General features: G+C 29.1%; 2 protein-coding genes and 1 long non-coding RNA gene across 6 annotated transcripts; 1 reads left to right on the forward strand and 2 right to left on the reverse strand.

Moving 5' to 3' along the window:
• Positions 1 to 3,354: 3,354 nt before the first annotated feature.
• On the reverse strand, positions 3,355 to 8,282 carry LOC101213695 (BURP domain-containing protein BNM2A). 4 transcript variants are annotated; one of them, XM_031880540.1, is made up of 5 exons: positions 8,108 to 8,282; positions 7,602 to 7,764; positions 7,173 to 7,383; positions 4,669 to 4,748; positions 3,355 to 4,400 (listed from the first exon to the last, which is right to left on the reverse strand). In XM_031880540.1, the coding sequence occupies exons 4-5, from the start codon at positions 4,729 to 4,731 to the stop codon at positions 3,546 to 3,548; spliced, it is 918 nt and encodes a 305-aa protein (XP_031736400.1). In that variant the 5' UTR covers positions 4,732 to 4,748; positions 7,173 to 7,383; positions 7,602 to 7,764; positions 8,108 to 8,282; the 3' UTR covers positions 3,355 to 3,545. The 4 variants fall into 4 exon arrangements, with proteins under 4 accessions (XP_031736400.1, XP_031736398.1, XP_011649230.1 ...); XM_031880538.1 differs by having other exon boundaries at positions 7,173 to 7,471; XM_011650928.2 differs by lacking the exon at positions 7,602 to 7,764.
• A 9,371-nt stretch (positions 8,283 to 17,653) lies between these two features.
• LOC116402051 lies at positions 17,654 to 20,703 on the reverse strand. Its single transcript, XR_004214403.1, has 2 exons — positions 20,591 to 20,703; positions 17,654 to 18,015 (listed from the first exon to the last, which is right to left on the reverse strand). It is a non-coding gene; the product is annotated as an uncharacterized LOC116402051 (long non-coding RNA).
• On the forward strand, positions 19,671 to 21,228 carry LOC101213460. Its single transcript, XM_004148804.3, has 2 exons — positions 19,671 to 19,821; positions 20,621 to 21,228. Exons 1-2 carry the CDS (start codon positions 19,777 to 19,779, stop codon positions 20,885 to 20,887), a joined length of 312 nt encoding a protein of 103 aa, XP_004148852.1. The 5' UTR covers positions 19,671 to 19,776; the 3' UTR covers positions 20,888 to 21,228.
• The last annotated feature ends 3,695 nt before the right edge of the window (positions 21,229 to 24,923 follow it).

Raw genomic sequence — 24,923 nt, forward strand, 5'->3', positions numbered from 1 at the left:
CTCAAATTTTAAAGAGTATGGTATTTATTTGGTCACTCTGTTTTAAAAGTGTACAATTTTAGTTGGTAGAATTATAATAATGGACTTATTTGATATTTGAGTTTTTAAAATGTGCATTTTAAAAATCAAATTTTTAAAAATAGGTTTAGAATGTCTCTCAAATAATTTAATATTTTTATTTTAAATAAGTATATATAACATTTTTAAATTAGAAGAATAAATTCTTAAAAACAATATCTTTTCCGAAACTATTTTTTCTAATCTTATATATCATATAATTAATTTTAAAAAATCAATCAAAAAATAATTCGAGCACTTCTTAAACATATTCTTAAAAAATCATGAAATAAAAAGATACATTTTGAAAACTAATTAATTAAATGGCCTATTATTATCAACTTGAGAACTAAAAATATACAAATTTTAAAACTTAGAGTCTAAACATGCATGTTCTATATAGAGACTAAAAAGACCCTTTTAACTATTAGAATATAATACTTCGAATCATTGTTTATAAAATGAGAGATTATAAAAAAAAGGCAAAATTTATATTTTAGTTATTATACCGAAAACAAAAAAAATAGTTTAGTATTTATTTATCCAACGCTATAGCCAATTTGTCCAAAGTCTAAAGCTAAAATTTATCAAATACTAATTTGCATCATACTATCGTTTTTTTTCTTTTTTTCAAAAACACACTTACTCATAATTATTTCAAACATTACAACAATCTTAAATTAAACGATTGATTTTTTAACCGTTGATATCCAATTTTAAAATGGAGAGGAAGGTAGGGAGATAGATTGACCTAATTTTGTCAATTGTCATGTATTGACTTATACAAGAGAACTATAGAATTGGAAATGCATTCAAGATAAGATATGCTCAACTCTCACTGGGTTTTTTTGTTTTGAAGAAAATAAATAAATAAACAAACTTGAAATAGATTTGCTTGACAAAAGAAGAAAAAAAAAGAATAAGAATAAATAAATCACAACATCATCATTCATGAGCCTATGGAAAATGAAAGGGGACACAAAACCATTTGGAGAAGGGATTAAGAGCCATTAACCACATAAGTCAACAACGTCATGTTCAAAAGCTCGTAACCCCCTTTATAGGTCCACTAACTTTTTTTATAAAAATTACTCCATTTGATATCTTACATATATATATATATATATAATATCTCACGTTTAAAAATATCTTTATTTATCTTTATTTAGTAGAAATAAACATAGTACAATCGTTTTTAGTAGAAATGGGGATAGGAGGATTTGGACTACAAATCTTTTGAACATCAACCACAAAGTTAATTTTTCTTTTTTGTAGTTTTAGCTTAAAACTTTTATACTCATACAACACACACGTGAGAAGAGGGATATGAGAAGTTTTAACTCTCTCACATTTGATAACCATTACCACTTATTTAAGGATGAATTTGAAGAATTACATGGGGATGGGGTTTTTAGTGTTGTTGATTGTTTTTTAGCTTAATTCCTATTGTCAATATATAGGAAGAAGGGAAGGTTCTGAGCCTATACCAAATTGAATTGTGGAAATTCTATCATCTTCCACAATAACACCACCGCATACACTCTCTCTATTCACCATCCTTACTCTCTGTTAACCAAACATGTTAAATCAAACAAGTTTACTTTAGTAAAAAAAATATATTTTTTGTGTATTAGATTGAAAGTTTTAATTGCTAAAGTTTCAAAAGATACATTTTAGTCTTTAAATTTAAAAAGTGATTTTGAATGATCCTTAAATTAATTTAATGGTTGGTTAACTAAGAGAAAATGTAAAAATCTCAACACAAGGTAAAAGCTAATGCATTTAGCTATTTTTCACCAACTTTTTTTTTTCATTTTTCTATTTGTTAGTTGGGTTCTTTGTCTGCTATTTGCTCATCAGTTCTATGATTGTTTGTTAGTAGTATATCGTTTGATCCTTCTAGTATAATGGAGCAACTTAATCATATGTTTAAAGGGTTTTAGAGAAGTCATAAACCTCATATATATATATATAACATTTAGGGCCATCTTAATGGAGATATGTCACTCAACATTTAACTGATTCATAAAAATAAAATGAGTAGAATAACTTTTCACAAGTAGCTTAATGCATGTGTGCCATGTAGTTCAAAGGAATAACATGATACGAACTACAAAGAAACATCAATCAAGCAACCTCATAAAAGTTATTAATCCACCAACATTCAAAATTATTTTGTTTGAACAATATAGTGAATGAGAAAACTTTGAGACTAACACTTTTTATTATATAGATCACTTCAAAAATGACTTAAGAACACATTTTTTTGCACTAAAAATCCCAAGAAGAGTTGAAGTTTGCCTCAAAATGAGTAGAAAAATCAATATTCTTCCATTTAGTCTAGAAGAACTTTGTTAGTTCTAAAATTAAATGTATCACCTCTCAATGAATGCTCGTGACGAGGCGTGTGAAATAAAACAAACCTTTTTAACATGTTTGGTTTTTCCTTCTCGTAAAAGATATGACATCAAATATCATTTTAAAAGTCGATAAATCATTATTTAGTTTCGTAACTAGTAACTCTAAAAATAAAAAATTCATTTTCATGCGTAAACTTTTTCTTTGTTTAAAAATCTCACTTGACCCTAAGCAAACCCAATTTCTCTAGAACACATTCATTAGGGGTTGATTTTAGGCATCCTTTCATATATTTTGTACTAAACATTTTATCTAAATTTATAACTCAATTCCCTTGCACTATGTTATCCCTATGAAGAACATTAGCTATAAGTAATGTTGTCAAAGGCAAACATAAAATATATCAACCAGGTCAACATTAAATCACACCCAAAATTAAAAGAAATTGCTTAATAACGTTGCTTTGCAACAACCAACTTATGATTATTAAATATCTCAAGAGTGGTATAACAATATTGTCTATTATGGATATTAATCTTAATGATTTTGCAACCTAAAAGGACTCATGTTATTGTCTCTTATGAACCCATGATCATCTGATTTTATCTTTTTTTATCTAACCAATGTGAAACTTCAATTGCATTCCATGTATAAAATTGAAAAGAAATAAAGTATTTCATTCATACATAGTACATGTAATAAAATAGAACAATCTATAAGTTGCTTATGGTTCAATAATAGAAGAAATTAAAAGCAACATAAAGTAGTGATGTTAATTCATCTCATCAGTATCACATTTAGCCAATACTCTTCATGACTTTCTAGTAGCTACAACGTATAAAATTAGAATATAATCATATTAACACTCGGAATCTAGCTTTCTTTTTTAGCTTCCTTGAGGTTGACTCTTTTCTTAACTAAGAGAAGTAAATCAACAAGTATATCAACAATCTCTCGACACTTGCATTTGAAACACACCAAAATAATTCATAGAGAAGTCTTCAACTAATAACACACTAATAAGTATATAAAACTTACAAACCACCTATAATCAAACCAAGAACTAAATAAAAAAAATAATCAACCGCACAAGCAAATATATGTGTAGGTAGGTAATCCAGACGGTTACATTAGGCAGCTAACCAAACTAAACTATCTGTAGAAACAAAATGACAAACATGAGAAGCACCTGGTTTAGTTTTCAGAACTTTAAACGAGGCATGATCTTTGTCCCATTGAGAGGTATCCATGTGGCAGATGGCACTTGCTTTCACTCTGTCACCATTGTCAGCCCCTAGCAAAATCTCAAACAGCCTGTTGTTGCTTTCTTGGCAATGACAGTAAAAAATAGCATAAGGGTAAGGCATGCTGTGGCATGCCACCATTTTTGCAGATACTGTTTCTCTAGGTTCCTCCAAAATTGTATAGTTTTGAAGGAGGATAGTGGAGTTGGAGAGACGAGTGGTGGTCAAGACTTTCAATTGGGTATCACCTCCCAACATTTTAGTAGCAAAATCCAACATTGATTTTAAAGAAGTGGCACAGAATTTGGTCTCTCCTTTGATGGATTCAAGCTCACACTGCTTAAGAGTATATTCAACAGCTTTGGCTTGGGGAGAGTCTTTTGGAAAGGAGAATAGAGTTAAAAGGTATTCAAGTTGTGATGAAGAGAAAGGAATGGAATCCGCTTCTTCTTTAGGCAGAAGTTTTGGGGTTTCTGATGGCCTTGAGTAAGGAAAGTAAATAGGCATTTTTTTTCCAACTTTCAAATCACTCAAGGTGAAGAAAACATATAATAAAGGATCTAAATGCTCCATGTGAGATGGTGCATGAGCATACTTATGATTTTTGCTCATCTTCGGGTGACCATCATCAACTTCCTTTATATGAGTGTTTGTTTGATCATTAATTTTCAGATTCACAAACTGTTCGATGTCTTTATCATAGCCATCTGTTAATTTCCTAGCAGAACTTTGTTGTACAACCTGCAGTAGAATTGAAAAGTAAAGAACAAGTGCTAAGGTGTCAAAGTTTGATTCAGAAAGAAACAAAGGGTAAATTTGCAATATTTTTTGTTTCAAGTTTTTGATTTCTTTGATTAGCCTGTTTACAAATTTTTTTAAAAAAAAACTCTGTGCTAAAAGAAACAGAATTGAGATTAGAAACTAAAGAAACAAACCAGTTTCAAATTGTAGCAAGGACTGAGAATTGTTATTTTAAGCATGAAGTTGATTGTAAATCCATAAAACTTACCATTGCAATGAGTAAACCAAGGAGGATGAGAGAACAAGAAGTAACTTGAAGACGCAAAGCCATCTTTCTCTGGTGATGATCTGAAAGCAAGGAGAATTTGGAAGTTGTGGATATCAGTAGAACTTTGGACATAATGACAATGAGAAACACACGATTAAAATGCAATGTTTGAATATAGTAGTTTTATGTCATGTAATATATTATTGGTTTTGACCTAAATGATAGGTGGTTTTTAAAAATTAAATATAGCATATGATGCCATAGGCAAGAACTCATTTTAAACTTATTGGGGATAAGTCAATGAGATAATTTCTACTATTTGTATACATTTTTTTCTTTGGCCAAAGTGAAACGTTTGACTGTGACTTAGATTATTATATTTTTTTTCCTAGAACTACTTGTTGGTTGTTTTTACCAGCATTTGGTTGATTATAGCCCCCTAGGGCCTAGATTATGAGGTTTCCATGGATTCTTATGCTTGGTGCTTAACAGCTTCCTACTTAGTATTAATAATTAAAGCCATGTTCTCTTAGTAGTGGAATTCTTGATTCAGTTAGATGAATTTCCAATTATGAATTAACCACGAGAGAATAGTTTGATGTTATTTTATATTGGTTTCTACAAATACTTTACAGTTTCCTCAATTCTACACAAAAAATGTATTTTTACAGAAACCTAATATAGACAATATTATTTTTTTAATTTAACTTCTTTTCCCTTTAGAGCATTAAAAGACAGATGTAACAGAATTAGGTTTCAAGTTTCAAAATGAATTAAATTTTTTGTTAAGAGGATCAATGCAAAATCACCAACAAGAACCAAATAATTCTTTTATGCCAAGTTTAGAGACTAAAACAAAAGATTCAAAAGTTGACAAACTAAAATAAAATATATGAAAATTTAGAAATGATCTAAACCCAATATGTACAGGATTTATTAAACAAACTTACCAAGTTAGTTATCATTTATAGCCTGTATTATTATTGTTTGCAAAATATATATTTACTTGTATAAATCTATTGAAATAATAAAAACAAGATGCTTTTCCTCATTTTGACCCACAAGAAAAGAAGGAGAAAAAAACCCAATGGTAATCCATTTGGAAGATCCTCTGAAACCTTTCATGTGCATGTATTGTGGTTTTAAGCAAAAGATTCACAATCATGGAGGTTGGGGCAAAGTTGAACTTAAAATAGGTAAAAGTGGTGGACTGGCATTTACTAGAAGCTAAAAAAAGACTGAAAAAAGGAATAAAGGAAAGTCTTGAACGGCTCAACAACCAAAGATGTTGATTGGTAACCTATGGTTTATGCCATATTGGCATTAGCAAAACCATGGAAAAACTTTTGATTGCACAAAGAGGAAACTTTGTCAATAACAATAGAGAGAGAGGAAAGTGAACAAATGAGTTTAATAGACAGGTGGCAAGAGACTTCAATCAATAACGCCTCCTCCAACAATTGATTAGAGAGAGACAACTTTATCCAAACTAAACTAGAGATATACTCCATGGTTGAGATGAGATGATAAGTTGGTCATTACTCAACCCATGTACCAATTACTATCATTGACAATTGCTAGGTACATTCTAGTAGGTCAGCTTGAGTATGACTACTAGAAAATGATATGGACACATTTGAAAATTTTGGGTTTTTGAACTGACTGCTTTGAGACAAGTGAATGGGATTCATTCTATAAAAACACAGCCGCAATTTTAGTCCGTCTAAACCGTAGTTTCTTGGTTTTGCCTTCCAAACAAGATCTGGGAGAATGCTTCGAGGTTTATTGAGAATACCTGGATTTCCAAAACCTTGAAACAGTTTGGTGAATGAGGTGGCAAAGCTTTTCCTCTCCTAAACGTTTAGCTGAAGGATTATCTTTTTGTTAAAGTACACACTTTTCCATCCTTAATTAAGCAGCTAGATAAGCTTTAATATCAATGAGGGTGTAAAGAAGAGGCTGTTTTCATCAATAAGTCTTGGTTTTGGACAATTTTAACAAGGGCTAGAGTTTCTGTCAAAAGATAAGCGATAGCAGATGTAGCTGAGGAAGCCACCATCATAAAAGTACCTAGCCTTCTAGAACAAACTATACGCAGTAAGAAAAAGAAAAAAAGAACTAAAGTTGTGTGTAGACTTTCAATTCAACTTCAACCACTCATAAATGGCAATTACTATGTTAATATAATTTTACAAAGAATAACCTACAAAATACACTTTTAGAAAGAGATACAGTAACTCATAGCCCCCCACCAGCTAAAGAATCAGAGTCAAGTCTCATGATTAAGATAAAAGTCAAATGATATGCTATTTACTCTAGCAATGTGCTTAGCCTAGTTATAGATTTGATATATATATGTGTGTGTGTGTGTGTGTGTGTGTGTGTGTGTGTGTGTGTATGTGTATATATATATATACATATATACATATATGTATGTATGTATAACTTGAGTATGTACTGCACAGTCCAAGGTATTCAAAGCTGGAGCATAGAAAGATTTTTACCTCTTCCTCGTGTTAAATTGTTCAATCGTAACACGTAATGATAGTTTTTCGTTTCTCAACGAACCCCTCTGATATAAAGATGGCCGTCTCTTATCCTCCTCCAACCAACAGAGAACTCTGCTTTAGGCTGAAGCCTTACTTTTGATAAAGCAAAAGAGACCTCTTAGTGGGGTTGGTCTTCCCATTACTTTGAACGTTTCAAAGTAGAAATCTAGGGGAGGAAAGCGATAATGGGGATAAGTTATAAACAGATTCACGTCCACGGCCAACCAAATAGAATAATACGATGTAACAACCCACTGAGGAATTTTATCAAGCAGATGGTGTGCGTGTGGAAAAAAAAAAGAAATATAAGCACAATATGTGGAGGGGGCAAATTTCATAAGCAATAAAAAAAAAAAGGTTAACAATCTCCAGCTAATGAATTACGTGCTTTACTCAAATGAAAGGGGTGTCACATCAATCCACAAACAGTAGTCAACGACTGTAAAAGGGAAGAATCTGAAGCGCCCCCAAAATCTTGAGCTGCATTATGAGATTGAATTTCTCCATTTCTCCATGGTTGACTTTAGATATTGTCTGTTCTATTATCCTGATCAAAATGGCATCCCATTCCCAAATTCATCATAATCACGTATACATAATAATATGTCCCCCTTCCCCCCTTTTCATTGATCTCTTGATTGCCGGCCACTATTTTAAAAGTGATCTCCATTATCAACAAAAGAAAATGATTTTTTGTTTAAAAAGAAAAAAACCCAGTCATCAGTTTGACGTTTTGCAACCAAGCCATATAAAAATTTGTACAATGCAAGTCAAACAACACAGCTTGAGGTTGTGAGAAGTTGCAGTAAGGCCTTGAAAGGAATTTGATTAATGGGGTTTTAAAAAAAGAGAAAACAAATGTTTCTTCAAGTGGAGGAAATGGAGTTGACCTTTTAAGCGGTAGCAGGTGGGAATCAGAGAAGGAGCCGACCTTCATGTGCTTCCAAATTCAAAAGCCCACAGAGAATTGTTTAATCAAAGTAAACCAGTTGTGTTCATCCCGATGCATGGAGAAAAGTGAAGCTATTTTATTCATCATTCCCAAAATTAAAAATACTTTCTTGTTCATGTTTGTGGATCCTGTTTTAGTGTCTAATTGTAGTAGGAATGCATGTTGCTAATCACCATCACTTTAATGTTACCATTGAAAGTATAGTAATTATTATTATTTGGATGCTTATAAACATTAAACATTGTGACTGATTATAGTATTAAACATCAATACATCTAAAACTTTTTTTTTTCTTCTCTATAAAATTGAGAAAATGATTTTGGTATTTCTTTTTGCTTATTTTCAAACTTTTGATTTTTTTTTTCGACTTTCTGTTATTCTAGAAGCAATCAACCCATACGATTTAGCACCGAGATAATGATGTTGAATTTTGGCAGTGATTTTCGTGGCACAATGACTATCGACATTTGATTCGTACAGCTATCATCTCATGTGCTTCCTATCTCCACCACATAAAAATAAAATTATCAAATTTCTTTATTTTTATGTGCCGGAAAGATAGAAACATATAAGATGAATGCACCCAAATTTTTTAAACTTTTTATAAATATGTGTTTTAGGAAATACGCCTCGAGAATTTTATAACATAAATTTGAAACTAAAGAAATTATTGGTGTATTTTATGTTTTTAAATATGAATAATTGTGAATATGACAATTAGATTCAAAATATTAGCATATATTTAAAAAATTGCACATATAGTAAAATCTGTTCGTCAACGATAGACCATGTTACAAATATTTGTATATCACCGATATATCATAAAGTCTATGAGTGATAGAAATTTATCATTGATAGACTTTACTACATTTTCATTTTTTAAAAAAATTGCTATATATTTAATTATTATTCTCAAGAAATTATTCTTTCAAATATGTGTTTGGTGACCGATTAAGAAATTGAATTCTAATTTTAAAAAAATATTAGACTTATTTATCTACTAAGATTTTGTTGACATTAAGTTATTATTAATCTATTTAAGAATATAATTTATATTTTAAAATTTTAGTTAAATTGCATATTTGGTCCTTGGGGTTAAGAGAAAGTAAGAGTTTAATTTTTATAGTTTGATAAAATCTCATAGGTAGTTCTTATGATTTGAAAAACTTTCATAAATAGTAAAGGGACTATTTTCTATGATTTTATCAAATCATAAAGACTAAATTTTATCATTTTAAAATTATAGGAACCAAATTTATAAAACAAAATCTGAATTCTCTACCAAACATACCTTTATTAACTTAAATTGTTCACATATTACCATACTCAAAATCTATACATTGGATTTTATTCGATCTATCTCTACTTACGAGAGAATAGTTTGGATAGGGACTATGGTGCACATTCTCAACCGCCAACACATGCCCCTTTCGTTGGTCCACTCTACTATGAGATGATTGTAGCAATTTACTCAATTTTTGGACTCGTAACTTTTTCTACTAGTTAAAATTTAGGAAGATGTTAGTGGTATCAATATGAACTTTGAACTAACTAATCGTTATATTAATTTAAACTCTGAACGCTCATAAACGAATCAATTTATATTTTTCATTATATTCAATTTCAAATAAATTTTTCTTTGAAAATTATTAACACATCAATATTGATCCTCTATTCTATTAATCTAACATTTGAAGGAGTGTATGCATGGGTACCGGTAAGAATTGAATGCAAAGTTTAATTTCAAATATAATCCTAACAAATAGTCTAACTTGATTAACTTATAACAATTTAGAAGTTTATTTAGTATATCTATGAAGTGAGAAAGATTGAACTAAATCATATTTTAATCAGTTTTGATCTTTGAATCTCGGTATTAAAACTTAAAAAAAAATATTTGTTTTAGTCTCTATGTTCACATTAATCCTCTAGAATGGAAGGTTATAGTAATTACCAGTTAGCTAAGCTTGCTTTTAACTAAAACATATTTATTTTGTCCCTACTATTCAAATTTTGTTAATTATTTCAAAGAAATATGAGGTGACATATATTTTTAGATGACTAGTTTTTAGATTGAGGATGTGCCAAATAGGTTGGTCAACTTTATGCTAAAATTTTAAAGGATCATTTGGGACAAAGATTCTCCAGGACTATAATAACCATCTTTTGCTACAATAAATAATATTTAAAAGTTTTCAAGTAGGTACGGTGAACACTATCTTAAAACTCTGAATTTGCTATCGGTTTTACTGTTTGACATTCATCATTTTTTTTGTTCTTTTACTATAGTGTTTACTATTTCCCTATCAAATTAAAATAGTTTATACACCAAATACATACTATTATAACTTAATCTAAAATAATCTGCACCTCAAACATAAACTATTTTATTCAAACTATAATAATCTAAGACTATAATAACTCACTTCTTATTATAACTCCAAACACCTTAAGTGTCTAACTTCTTGTCAACCTAGTTGGATGATTATTATACAAGCCACAAAATATTTAATACTAACTTCATTCTTGCTTCTCCATGGTTTCAACTTCTTTACCTTCCTTGAGGCCTACCTCCGTTGGTTGATTTTGATGGTGTAAGGAACACTATGTTCCATCCTCTCAATGCAAGCTCTTGCATTCTTGCTCCATCATCTCCCCAGGGAAGACCATCATACAAAAATCATTCTTGATTTTGAAGATGCAGGAAACATTATTTCACCTCCACACACTTACATAAATTGCTTTGATTTTTTTTTTTAACATCACCAATTACTTTGATTTTTTTTTCTCCATAAAACATCAGGTATTCAAAGTTGCAAACGTCAAAAGAAATAAGATCTTTCTTGCCGAAATAAAAGGACTCAACCTCAAGCCTCGAGAGAAATAAAAATGTTGCCCAATAATAAGAAGGGATGTGGGGGAAGAGAAAAAATAAAATAAAAGAGGTATCATAATCAATCCTATAAAAATCCCAAACATAAGAGAACAAATTAAAGCACATAAAATCTATATAGATGAAATTGTGTTTAGCTTGTGTTGGACAAGATGGAGGTGAAGTAGAATGCAATAACCAAGACACCAAAATAGTGAATGATTAAACTAATATTGATACAAAATGACTAGAAATTCAAGAATCTTAAAAGCAAAAGTTCAAATAGCTAAAGGACTAAAGTAGTAAACACTTAATAAAATTTAAGAAACTAAAATAAAGATTTGTTAAAACTCATAAATCAAAATAAAATAAAAACTCAAATTTCAAGGACAAGAATAAATTTAAAATGTAAAAGTTAAGGTAGACAAAAATTAGTGTGGGTTAAAAGTATTTGTATTTATTAAAGATTTTCACCCTCCAAAAAGCACTCATCGTCAAAGAAAATGATTAAAGGTTCACATGGCTTCTTTTAAGGTGGGTGTAGGCTTTGCTTAATGCATACCTACATACATTAAGTCTACAATATAGCTCCATGTGCAAAACATTTGTCATAAGTCCATTTATTAATGGACGACTTAGGTGAAACATCTTTTTATTAATCATCTTTCTGCGATAACACAATATGCATTATTTTCTTATTTAATTTGATTTGAAAACTATAACACGTAAATAAAACCAAACCAAAATTTAAAATCTAGACTTGGAGAGGTCTATGTTATGGTAAATTCTGATCAAGCAAACTCACTTGACTCTTACGTGTTGCCAACCGTAAATTTGTAGTTTGGAGAAGAGGTTATCGACAAAACAAAGAAAAGATAACACTTCGGTGTGATGCTTGTTATTGCAAATACTATGATGCTTAAGTTAGTATTTTTGCACAAAGTGGGGGCAAATTGTTTTTAGAGAAAAGTTGAACTTACCTTTAATTTACAGGGTTGACATACTCTATTTACAATGGAGTTAACGAGTCTTCCTTGTTCTTTTCAGATTTGGAATCTACTTTTTTTCTCGAAACTAGAAACTTGAAAAGATTTGAACCACGAAGGATGTTTCAAATCAGACAGTTGATATGGATCAACCACTCGGATGGAATTACTAGGCTCACCCTCAGTTAAGGAGGTCATGAAGGATTGTAAAGACCTAGTTGACCTTGGTCGAAGCAAATCAACATGGTTCAAAGGAGGAAATTGGCCTCAACCTCACCTTTTGAGTCGTTCTAATTAGATTATGACTTAATTGTCTTTTTTCCCTATCAGTTAGGAACTCTCGTAGATCTACTTCTTGCCATGAAACACTTTTGGGATTAACTCTTTTTGTTTTATTTATTTTTATAACACTAAGAAAGTAATTTTATTATCAACTAAAACATTAAAAAAATTCAATATTTCAATATTTCACTTAAAAATAATAATTTTCAAAAACTCTTTTTTGTTTTTAAAATTTGATTAGGAAGTTTAAAAATTTCTTCGATAAATGTGAAACTAAAAAAGTGGAAAAAAAAAAACATCAATTTAATTGAAAATAAATTAAACATGTCAATATGATAGACATTAAAAAATTTTAAAAATTTAAAATTAAAAAAACTCAAATTAATAAATAAAAACGTTATAATTTTATAAACAAAACAAGGTGCTTATTATTTATATGATATTTACCTTAGTTGTTTATTTTATTATGTAAATTAAAGGAATTTAATATCATAATTATAACATATATAATTAAAGTGAAGAAACTGAGTTTTCAACTAATTTTTTTACTAAAGGGATAGTTGTGTGCTCAATACAATGGGTTGCCTTTTAAGTTCCACTTTTAAAAGTCTTAGTTTCATTTTTATTATGTATTTGATATTTTTCAATTAAGTATTACAACACCATGATGTAAGTGAAAATATATTCCCTTAATTTAGTAAAGTACACTCTATTTTATATATAATTTGATGTATACTAATGAATATAATTAGTTTACCTATAACTTCATATAATATAATCACTTGCCATAGCTTATACGACTCAAATTGAAAGGAACATTTTCACCATAAAAAATAGTTACTCACAAAAAGTTTATTTCTTTGTTAGGACAAACAAACAAAAACTAATTATAACAACTTTTAAATGTACAACTAAATTTATAAGAGAGAAGAATAATGTAGATCAATTAACACTCGTTCCCATTTTAACAAATCATAATAAATTTAATGTCCTAATTTTCCTGGACTCGATTTTCAAAAATCTCATATAATTTTGATGAGAGGAGAGACATAATTTGGCCTCACTTAGTTTGACATTTTAAAGTATCATTTTTAATTTGTTTGATACCCAAAATTTTCAAAATTAAGAATATTTTTGTTTTGGTTTTTTTAAAAAGGAACATTTAATTGTTTATTTATTTATTTGTTTGTTTGTTTTCTTTTGTGGTTAATTACTAACTTTAAAAAATAGTTATTAATTATGTCATTATCATGTTTGAGTCCAAGTTTGTTTAGAATCCACTAATCAAGTACAGTTGTACTTTTTAAAGGGTTTTCTTTTTTGAGTTTGTGTGATTCATAAAATCATATGAGATGTGGGTGCATGCTTACCACACATAAAACCAACAAGCTAGAGTTAAAGGTCAAATTTAAATTTGCAACACTTTAGTCATTTATTATAAAAATATATATTAAAAAAAGTTTAGATGAGTGTGGTTGGTTGTTGCATATATATTATATATGATATATATGTGTGTGTGTGTGTTGAATAATTTCTTTTGGTTGACTTTTGATACCCATTAAAATGGCACCCAAAGAATTCATAATCACTTTAAACTATTTGGCTTTTTCCCTAATTAATTTGCTCCCCACTATTTAAAAAAAAGTGTTTTTCTTTCCATTAGCTTTGCAGAAAAATAACACAATATTCATTATATTCATCCTGATCTATATATACAAACCCTAACCCACAAACACATTGTACTTTTTGGCAACTAAATTCAAAATATACTAATTTGAGTGGTGCAGTCAATCCTATAAAAGATGGTGCACATTATAGCTTATGACTTTGTTTGTTACATTGTTTATTCAGAAGAGTAAGAAAAAACTATCCACATATATATATTGATAAGAAACAAAAAAGAAACTTTATACAACATTGCCTCTACTGTTTTTAATTATTATATGGGAGTGTTTGGCTACCTTAATGTGCATGTATCTCAATTAATCATCTCACATGACTATTATAGACTATAGCTATATTGAATTGATGACCTCTTAACCATTTGTCAAAGTTATGCCTCTTATTTACCACTAGGTCAAACTATGTAATAGTGCCTACTTTAGGTATAATGTCATGTGTTAGAGATGCGACAATAAGCTCTTATGATTGTACTTTTGAAAACCATCAATCTAAAAAACTTTCATGTTAGATGAAAATGTTTGTCTTCACTTATATGCAATGAAGAATCTTTGTTCTCTAATCAATGTGATTTCAAAATATAAAGAGCTATCTTTCGACAAGGACGTCGAGAGTTACCCTATATCTCTCGACGAGTAGGTTGTTGTCAAGAGATTGATTTAAAATCATAAGTTGAAACTAACTCCCGATGGTAGGGGATAACTATCGACCCTACAAGATACACCGTCTGGAGTTAGTATATTCATTCAACGGTGTATATGACATGACTCGTATGGAGTTGGTAATACCTCCCGACGGGGTGTACCACCTGTTGGGATCGTTTCCCAATGGGGTTTGCCTGATTAATCTTTCAATGACGTTTGTCTGTCGACATAGAGAGTTTTAACTCTGACATGTTTTTGGATGTTTCTCTAGGAATGTGTGCTATAAAAAGAAACATGTCTTTTGTTAGTGTGAAATTCTGTCTACATCTAACAATTCTTCGGTCGATCAAAGTACAACTTTGAGAATCTCTTTTCTCCACTCCCTAAGAAAGATTTTATATTTTCAAGGTTGAAAGCAAGGGTGGATAGAAATACTCTTTAATTTTCTCCCCTCGAACAAAGATATACTCTTTCCATCATCTAACCGATTAACTCTCCATTTGATAGAACTCTACCTACTAATTGCTACATTATATATATATTTATTGCTTTTAGAAAAAAAAAAAAAAAAGGCTTAGACATAAAAACAATTTCTGGAGAAAATGAAAAACTAAGATAAAAAGAAAAGAAACAAATGTTGGGAAACTTTCTTGCACTTGATTTTTAAAAGCAAAATTGCTGTCATCAAAGTCCTAAATCATTTATCAGCAAATAATTGAGAAATTCCTTGTTATTCCCTTCCACAGATTTAGTGTCTCTCTTCTTCTTCCTCTCTTGTTGTTATTATTATTATTATTATTATTATTATTATTATTATTTTTGGAAGAATATCTCCTTGTATTTTTAGACCTTCCACACCCATGTCAACCCACCAAACGCAACATAAGAAATTTGAAGTTTGAAATTTAATTTTTTATAAATTAATATTGTAAAATTAGCTAATCGGAATATATCTCTAACAAGTAAATATTTTCCACATAATTAACATATAGGTCACTAGTTAAAATACCATCTTTGCACCAAAGGAAAATATGAAATATCACAAGTTTGACTTCACAATATCAACACCCAATATTATATAATCAAATTTAAATTAATAATGTATAAGAAGTCAAATTGGTTGTTAAATATGATTAATAAAGGAGAAGAAAATTTTTGCTAACTGCCAAAAGACCCATATGAAGAGTTTCTTCAAGTGGAGGAAATAAAGTTGACCCAAAATTATTTAGTCAAATAAAACAGTTCATAATTTCATTCATAGAAAATTTTGGGATTCCCTTTTTGGGAGTTTACTTTCTTTACACAATGTGTTGCACGTACGTTTGCCTTCTCTCAAACTTAACATCAAAATTGGCTTTACAACAAAATTGGCCCTTTGAAGAAGCATATACATTTTACTTACTCTAATATATCATTATAATTAAGGTGTTATTTTGGGGAATGTTTAGCTCGATCCTTTTAATAAGTCGATTAGGTCTTGCGTAGGATTAATATGACGTTTCAAATATTGTTTCTTTAACAATAATACGTGAGTGAAAAATTAAACTTTTAACATCAAATTAAAGTCAATAATATATACAAAATATTATAATGTTTGTTGAACTTATGCTTATTTTTGTGTACTATAGTATAATGGATTCTATCTTGTTAATATATAATTGATAAATATAATAAGTTATTCAAATTAAGTTAATTCTCAGTCTTAACATTTTTTTAATATTTTTTTAGTGAGATGTAAGGGAAAAAGGAACAACTTAAGAAGAAAATAATCTGAAATAGCAGCAAAATCCCTCATAGAGGGAGTGATCTTCTAGCCAACCATTGCAAAATATTTAAGTCTAGTAGGATGGACTCTTGAGATAACACAATATTATAAAGCTTACGAATGTAATCAATAAAAACTTGAATCTTGGCTTCATGTGTTTAGTTTTCTCAGCCAAAGAGTATTCCAAACAATTTGTGAGCAAATTTCTATCCAAAATAAAATAAATTTAAGCTTCAAAAGCTCTAGAAAGACCTTCAAACATGTCAATGGTGTTAACAAATACAACGACCAAGTCATAGAAAAACTTTTCCCTAGAGCAAATGTGAATCACCTTATTTGGGTCATGAGCAATGACTCTGATCCCACTCACCAATAAAATATAACCATATATTGCAATTTAACTTGAAGGAACTATAGAGAGGAAGAGACCAATAGCTAGCATCCTTCAGGAGGGTTAGAAAGGTTAGGAAGAACCTAACGTTCAAAGATTTTACTAAATTCAACGTCATCCATCAATAGGGTCAAAATTATAAACAGTGTGTGGATAAGAAAAATAGAAATTGTGTAAGATGTCATTTTCAAAAGAAATGAATGAAAAGATACTATATATGACTATCCAATGACATAAAAATCTCAACAATCCTAAAAAAAGAGAAATAATATCACATCAAAATCCTACAAAATTTAGTGTAATAAATTTTTTCTCTGTTTTGTTCTATAAAATGTAAATAATTTGCCAATTTTTTTTTTTAAACTTCTTTTTATTTATTAATTATTTTAAATTAAATAATAGATATTAACACCTAGACTGTGGATGATTTATGGTTGAATGTAGTAAGCTAGGGATCTGCTTGTAAAAATCACTTTGATTAAAGTTTGAACTTAAGCAAATTCTCCATATATAGGGGATATGCTCCAAGGCATCAAGAAATATTCTTTTTTTAAAAAAAAACTATCATCCTTTTTTATTTTTTTCTTTAAGGAAGAAGGTCAAAAAGTCTATGGGTTTATGATACATTGCTTCTTTTTCACAGGTAACTATTGACTTGTGAAAGAAAAGAAGGATGCAAAAAAAGGGTAAATTAAAGAGAGACCAAAAGTCATAGTTTTGATAGCCAATTAAGGTGCTAATTAATTAGGTGTCAAATCAAATAGCAAGTACGTTTAAATGGTTTTGCTTTGCTAATATATTTATATCCACAAATTGGACTTTGTTGAATCACTGCCACCACTCACAAAAACCAAAGAACCAAAATGAAAGTAAAAAATAATTGATTTTGGAATAGAGGGTAAAATCGATATATCAAAGAAGAAAAGGCTATATGGCTGAGAAGATGACAATGGATGGCTGACGAGGTAACGTGCATATATAAAGAATGAAAATGGGTCTAGGAAAAAGGGACAACTCGACCCAAAGCCAAATTGGCCTGGTTAACGACCTCCATTGGTTGAGGTCGAGCATGTCATATCAAGTAGCCGAAACAAGATATATAACCTCACATGCGCTTAGTGATGACTATATACTGACTTGGTCCAAAATTAGATCACCTCGATCGGTCTCGTCTTTTGTCAAAAGCAACCCACCATATCAAGTTTTTTCTTATCTTTGTGGTAACCCTACAAACATTTGAAAACAAAAATATAGACATTTAAGATATAAGGTTAAAGAGAAATGGATCGTCCTCTCTCTGCTACTAATTACTTCATACCAATTAAACAAATTTTCGGACTTTCTAACTTAAGATTAAAAAAAAATCATACCAATTTTCTCGGTCCAATTTTGACATCAACAAAACACACTCTCTCTCTCTCACCCCTCTGCCAGCTTTTCTTCAAAGTTTAAAACGATATGTTTTTCATTTGGTTTAATATAATTTGGAGTTTTGTGTAGAAGAATTCTTTGTTTTCCCAAGTCAAACCAAAAACCAAACTTAATTGCTCTTTTTCCCCCTATCTTTTGGGTCCTTCTGCTTTTTATCCCATCATGAGCTAATTCAGTGGACAACAGTTCAATGCACAAATTAAAGGCAAAGCAGCAGCAAAACTGACTCACTTTCCAACTCCATGTGTTTGAGAATAAACAAAACACATTTGCTCTCTCTCTCTCTCCCATGACACCCATCCAACTTGGAGGCAACCCCTAGTAAGCTTTGACAAATTACATTTAAATATTTTTAGAGATATATTCGTACACATATATATACCGCTAGAATGTGTTTTCTTTCTGTAAATCTATTATCTAGCTCTTAGAATTAATACATTGTCAACTCTCTTTAAAACCTAAATGGTATACAAATTAAATGATAAGTTATTTATGATTTTTTCATATATATAAAAACTCTCTAATCTTATTGGTGCAATCTCTCTAGATATGTATCGTTCTTTTTGTATTCTTTAACCAAATTAGCATTACTTCAGGTCCTAAAGAAGATGGGTAGGATCCAATTTAGTTCGACTAGAAGTAAGGTGCTAGACTATGAAAAAAGACAAAAATGGATACGTCTAAGAAGTGGAAGAAAACAAGGAATAAGACTTCTTCTAGGACATAACTATATTGACTCTAATATTTGAATCCTTGCATATAGATTTAATGTTCGAATTTTCAAAATAGACTTTATGTCCTAATTAATTTCACTACTAACACCTTTCAAAAGTACGTATAAAAAGCTAAAGTGAGTTTAGTTCAATATTGGTAAACATGCAAAAAGCTAAAGTATGAATACTTATGGTTTAGAGAAGAAAAAACAAACGGAGACTTGATTCTAGTAGATAGAAAAGTTAGGTTTAGATTTATTTAACTTGTGAGGTTACTTAATGGACAAGTACCTCAAAAAATTTTGTTTATCTAACTCATATAAAAAAATAAATAAATAATAGACGAATTCGAAACAAATTCGAACCTAGTTAAATAAATAAATAATATTTTTTAAAAGTTGATAGTCCGATCTTCTAAAAACATCCTATCCGTTGAATATTTTTTAAAAGGAAATTTTTTTTTGGTTGACCTATAAAGTTGAGAAAATGCAGCTAGAGAGACTTTTATACACCAAAGATCCTCTGCCTCACACAAGCCCACCACTGCTTGTATCATTTTTTTTTTTCTTTTTAAAAAGAAAAGACTGCCTTTGTCCCCTTCCCAAAACCCTAGAAAATTAAATTATTGAGAATACTTCCTTTTTTAATATATATAAATATAAAATATTTATGATAAGTATAGTTCCAATAAATAAATAATTTAATGTTTTGACTCCCAAACAAATTTTGTCTATAAATTGGAAAACCAAACCATGGTTAAAACCAATTGTATGAACAAAAAATTATATATTAATTGCTTTGGCTTCTTCTCTCTTTAGCTGTGTTGTGAGAGAAACCATAGATATGAAGCTTTCTATTGCTTTCTTCTTTCTTCTTTCTCTTCTCTTGGTAAGCTCTAATTCTTCTTCCTTTTTCCTTAATTAATCTCCTTTCAGATATATATTTATTATATGCTTTTGTTCTAATTTGTTATTTTATTTTTTAATTAAGGATAATTGAAATTGAGTTAGATTTGTGAATATTCATAGCATGATTATCATAAAACCACTGGATCATAATATATATTCTTATGATATAGTTTGGGTTTAGTTTAGTTTTATTGTGTTAATACCTTAAGGCATATATATGTTTCTGTCCCTCTCATCTCACCTATAGTCTTTTTTTTCTTACAAAACAGAAAAAGAAATTTCCTAATTTTCTCTGATATATAATTTGTCTAAAACAGAGTTATGAAGTTCTTTGTTTTTTTTTTTTTTTCCCTTTTTTTAAGCAAATAGAATTTTGTATTCTTCAATGGAGGAATTTGTCATTAAACAGGCTAGTTTTTAAAAACAAATTTGGGTGTTAGTTTTTTCTTTTCTTTTATTGATGATTTTCTTAGAAATCTAAAAGTAAAGAAATTTGTTTAATACCTTATTTTATATATAAATGAGAAGTTAAATACTTTTTACGATTTCAAAACTTGATTTAGTTTTTTTAAAACGTTTTTACAACGAAAGAACAAAAAAAAAAAAAATGGAGGGAGTAATTTTATAAGCTTAAATTATAAAAACTAAATAGTCTAAACAATAATCCTCACATGCAACTGATTTTTAAAGTCACTAAATAGTAATCAAACGGATCGGCAAAGACAACAGAATTTGATGGAGTTGCTTACATGTTTTTGAATGATGGGGTTTAATTACAGCTTGGAGATCTAACCCATGGCAGAAGCAGGAAAGAAGAAGGAGAATATTGGAAAAAGATAATGAAAGAAGAAGCACTTCCTGAAATGCTTAAAGAGCTATTAATAGAAGCTGATGATCCTTCTTCAATGGTGGAGTACAATAATAATAAGCAACAAAAAGAGCATTTTTTGACCAACTTTGATCCTCATCCAAATGCTATAATTTATCATGCCCATGCCCATGCCCATAACAGTAACCCCACTGCACTTCCAAATTTATCCCCATGAATTCTTCTTATTTCCCAAATATATCCCTTTAAAAACCACAAGAATGTTTTCTCATTTGAATTATTTATCAAACCATATATAATTATTATGTGTAAATTAATATATTTAGTGTGTGGTTTTCTAATTTTATTTAGTTTCAATTGGTTTTGAAAGTATTGATGTCCTATAGCTATGTATGGTGATGATGTACGCAAACAAAGTGGTTCTGATGTAAATTTCCATTATAGGTTATATTGTTACGTTATTGCATATATATTATTTTGTATCTCAATTTTTGTTTAAAGTCTTGACCACTTTGAATGGTATTTTTGAAATGTTTAAAGGAAAGTTTAAGCATTCAATTTTTGTGAGTAGATATGTATTTTAAACCCTCTTTGTATGCTTATTTGATGTCGATACACTCCTACATCACCCTAAAAAAACGAGTGAATGAGTGTTGTTGTATCAACGAAGAAAAGTTAGGAAGTGTTTAATTAGATATGCAATAATCTTTGTCTAAAGAAAGTCATTAATTTTGGTTTTAGTTTTAAATTCAATATGATGGAAAATACAATATGAATAAACATTGTGTTGATTTAGCTGAAATTGACAAATCTCCATTTGAGCTTAAATGTTGAAGAACAATATCACACACCCATATATTCAAATATTGAATTATTGGGCTTGTGATGGAGCCCAATGGACTGACTCACAAATGAATATTATTCCCCCATTACCTCTATATGTATTATATTATATATATTGCTTTTTTATGTATTTATATGTAAATAAATATTGTCCATGGTAAAAATATTTTAAACTAGATTTTCATTTCAAATATTCACATGTCTATTTCTTTACTTAATCTAAATTAGTTATATATATGTATATATAAGAACAACTAAATTATCATATGTTTAAATTGGGTTTTCTAGTGCATAGTTAGGAAACAAAATTGTATTTTCATTTTCTCACTCAATAGAGTTACAATATTAAAAGGACGAGGTTTTTTAGTTGGTGAGGTTTGAGAAATTAATCTAGATAACTATTATCCTATTTTGACGACTTGATATTGACTAACCATAGTCATTTTACAAGTTCTTATTTTATCTTTGTTACTTTTATCTAATAACGAGAAACAATATGAAAAGAAGTGACCGTTGGAGAGTGTTGGCCTTAGTATAAAAAATAATAGATAGACAACATATTATTGGGACATTATCTATCCTTACTTTGCATCTTTTTTTCCTCCATCAATTTTTCATCCAGTCAAATATTGATATCACTAAAAGCATTTACCAATGTTGAAATTCTCATTATTTATGATTGTGAAATTTGGATGTGTCGTGCATCATCGATCAAATTCGTTTCTCATCATCTATCTCAAATTACATATAATTGGAAATATGAATTTTAATATTTGATCAGCAGAGTAGAGCTATCTTTTTATCCTTTTCTCAATTTCAAATTTTAAGAATTAATTCAAGATTAACTTATAACCTTCAATATCAAATATATATGTCACTTTTCAAACTTTGATAATAAAATATTACATAAAACAAAAGTATATAATTAGTATGTATTAATTATATCACAATTGTAACTACAAAACAGTTGTTTTAACATTTAGAAAATGAGATTTTTTAAAAAATAGAAAACAAAATATATAATAGAAATAACCACTAAAAGACGAATATATATATGAAAAATACATAATTTAGAAACTTAAAAAAGATATTATGCAAAAACAATCAATTCTAATAATTAAAGCCAAGCAATTGTTTATAAATGAAACCAAATGTCACATATAGGTATGAGAAAAACCTGAAAAAATAATAATCAAAAACCCAAAAACACTTGTACAAGTTAAGTGTAAGTTGATTATATTAGTTAAGCTTATTATTTGAATTTTTATGATATAGATAATTAATTTAAATTTTATTTTATAAAAAAATTCTAAAATTTGGATTTCATTTAATTTGGTTTAATCTAATTAAACATAAAAAGTTTAAGAAAAGTAATTGTTTGTTTTAAAAGAATTGATTCAATTAAATTATTATTATAATATATTTATTTAAAATCGTTGAGAACGATAGTAACATTATATGTCACTCAAATTCTAAAAGTGGTTTTGGAAAATTATTAAGTCAGTACATCCTTTTGTTAAGAGGGTAGGAGACATGGATCTCTTTTACCTCGTCAATTTTTATATTTTAATATTAATTTTGAAGTGTCATATTACAATATATATTAAATTTAGCTTCATTTTAACTAAATTTTAGTTTTGGTGTAAATGGTTGTGCCTATCCGAATTTCAAGTTGTGAGTTTGATTTTTTCTATTATATATATATATATATATATTTCTTCTCTCTTTTTAAAGATTAATCATTCTCTTTGTAGCCCTTATTTGTTATCTAACAATTTTTTTTTTAAATGCAATAAAGTTGGTGATCCAAACTTCCATTTTCTCAACAATATTCCATGAAAAATGTTGTTGGAAACAACTGATGGGGGTGGTCATTGAAAAATGGTGATTAGAGATTGACAGCAGTGATCACTAAGTTGACCAATCATGATCACCAAAGCACAATCCTCGAACTTGTATTGGGGCAAAATGAGAGTATAATTTAACAATAATAGCACAAGCATTTTTTATTTTGCAAATATAGCAATTTTTAATTTCGGTTCATATTTTATATTTTAAACTTTTCATTATTTCAAAATTGCTCACTTAGCATTCTCTGAATTTCCACCGTTATTCTCTTCCTCATCAGTTCATTTCTTTTAGCTTTCTCCTCTTCTTTTTCTCATCTTCTCTTCATTTGCTTCTCCTTTTCTCCACCGTTCTTCACCGTTTCTCCTCTTTGCCTACTTCTCTTTTTATCATCTTCTCCATCGTTCCTCTCTTCTCTTTTATGTTTCTTTCTTTTAGGTTTCTCCTCTTCCTTTACTTCTCTTTTTATCATCTTCTGCTCGTCTTCTTCTCCTACTCTCCTCATTCTTTCTCTTACGGGAAAACAATTTGTTTCGTCAATTATATATATATATATATATATATATATATATATATATATATTTCTTCTCCCATTTTTAAAGACTAATCATTCTTTTTTATATTTATGTACGTATTTCTCTAATTGGTCTCCAAAATTGGTAAAAGAGTTTGATAATCATATTTTCCTTGTGCATTCGTTTCACAGTATTATTACGCTAGTTTATTGTCTGCAACTTGTGGTGGTTTAGTTTCTTCGATTAGTAACCATATCGATGGGAGTGTTGTGGAGGTGAATGACAATGTATTGCCTCCAATATTTAGACGTCCAGCAAGAAGGCCTCGGAAAAGAAGGATTCCTTCTATTGGTGGAGTTTCAAAGAGCTTAACTAAAATGTAGTCATTGTAAGAGAGTCGGTAATAATATTAGAACTTGTACACTTGAACCTATTTGAACAGTTTAATTGTTTTGAAAATTTAGCAATTATCAATGATGTGTTATTTGAACAATATACTTGTTTCAAAATTTAGCAATTATCAATGATGTTTTAAAAATTTTATTTGGAAATATTTTATTCTCTACTTCATTTTTTTAATGATTCTTTTTTTGTTTTTAATTGATACACTTGATATAAGATACTTCAAATGTAAAGATATCAAAACAAGATAAGGTATATCAGATACCAAAATATATATATGATTCAAGATAAGATATATCACATACAAAAGATGTATATGATTTAAGATAAGGTATATCACATATGAAGACAAATTACAAAAGTGCAAATAACTATTCCAAAAGAATAGTTTATCAAGGTATCATAATTATTGTTGTGAAAGATGCAAACCATAACTCGTTGGTTCAATTGCAACATATGACTCTTATGCCTTATTGGAATATTTATTCTTTTTGGTCAATTCCCAATCAATAGCTTTTGGTGTGGGTTTCAATTTTCCTTTTGGCTGCTCATGTTGCACTTCACTTTTCATTATTTGCTAATCTCGATGCTTTCTGACCGATGTGATGGAAGGAATGAAATCCTAAGACTAATTTTGTCTTAAGT

This window comes from Cucumis sativus, chromosome 2, assembly GCF_000004075.3.
Source record: "Cucumis sativus cultivar 9930 chromosome 2, Cucumber_9930_V3, whole genome shotgun sequence".
In the NCBI taxonomy this organism is placed as follows: domain Eukaryota; kingdom Viridiplantae; phylum Streptophyta; class Magnoliopsida; order Cucurbitales; family Cucurbitaceae; genus Cucumis; species Cucumis sativus.

Coding starts and splice junctions, on each gene's coding strand:
- LOC101213695 (XM_011650928.2), bottom strand. CDS start 4,731: ATGGCTTTGCGTCTTCAAGTTACTTCTTGTTCTCTCATCCTCCTTGGT. Junction 4,401..4,668: donor TTGGTTTACTCATTGCAATG/GTAAGTTTTATG, acceptor ATTCTACTGCAG/GTTGTACAACAAAGTTCTGC.
- LOC101213460 (XM_004148804.3), top strand. CDS start 19,777: ATGAAGCTTTCTATTGCTTTCTTCTTTCTTCTTTCTCTTCTCTTG. Junction 19,822..20,620: donor TTCTTCTTTCTCTTCTCTTG/GTAAGCTCTAAT, acceptor GTTTAATTACAG/CTTGGAGATCTAACCCATGG.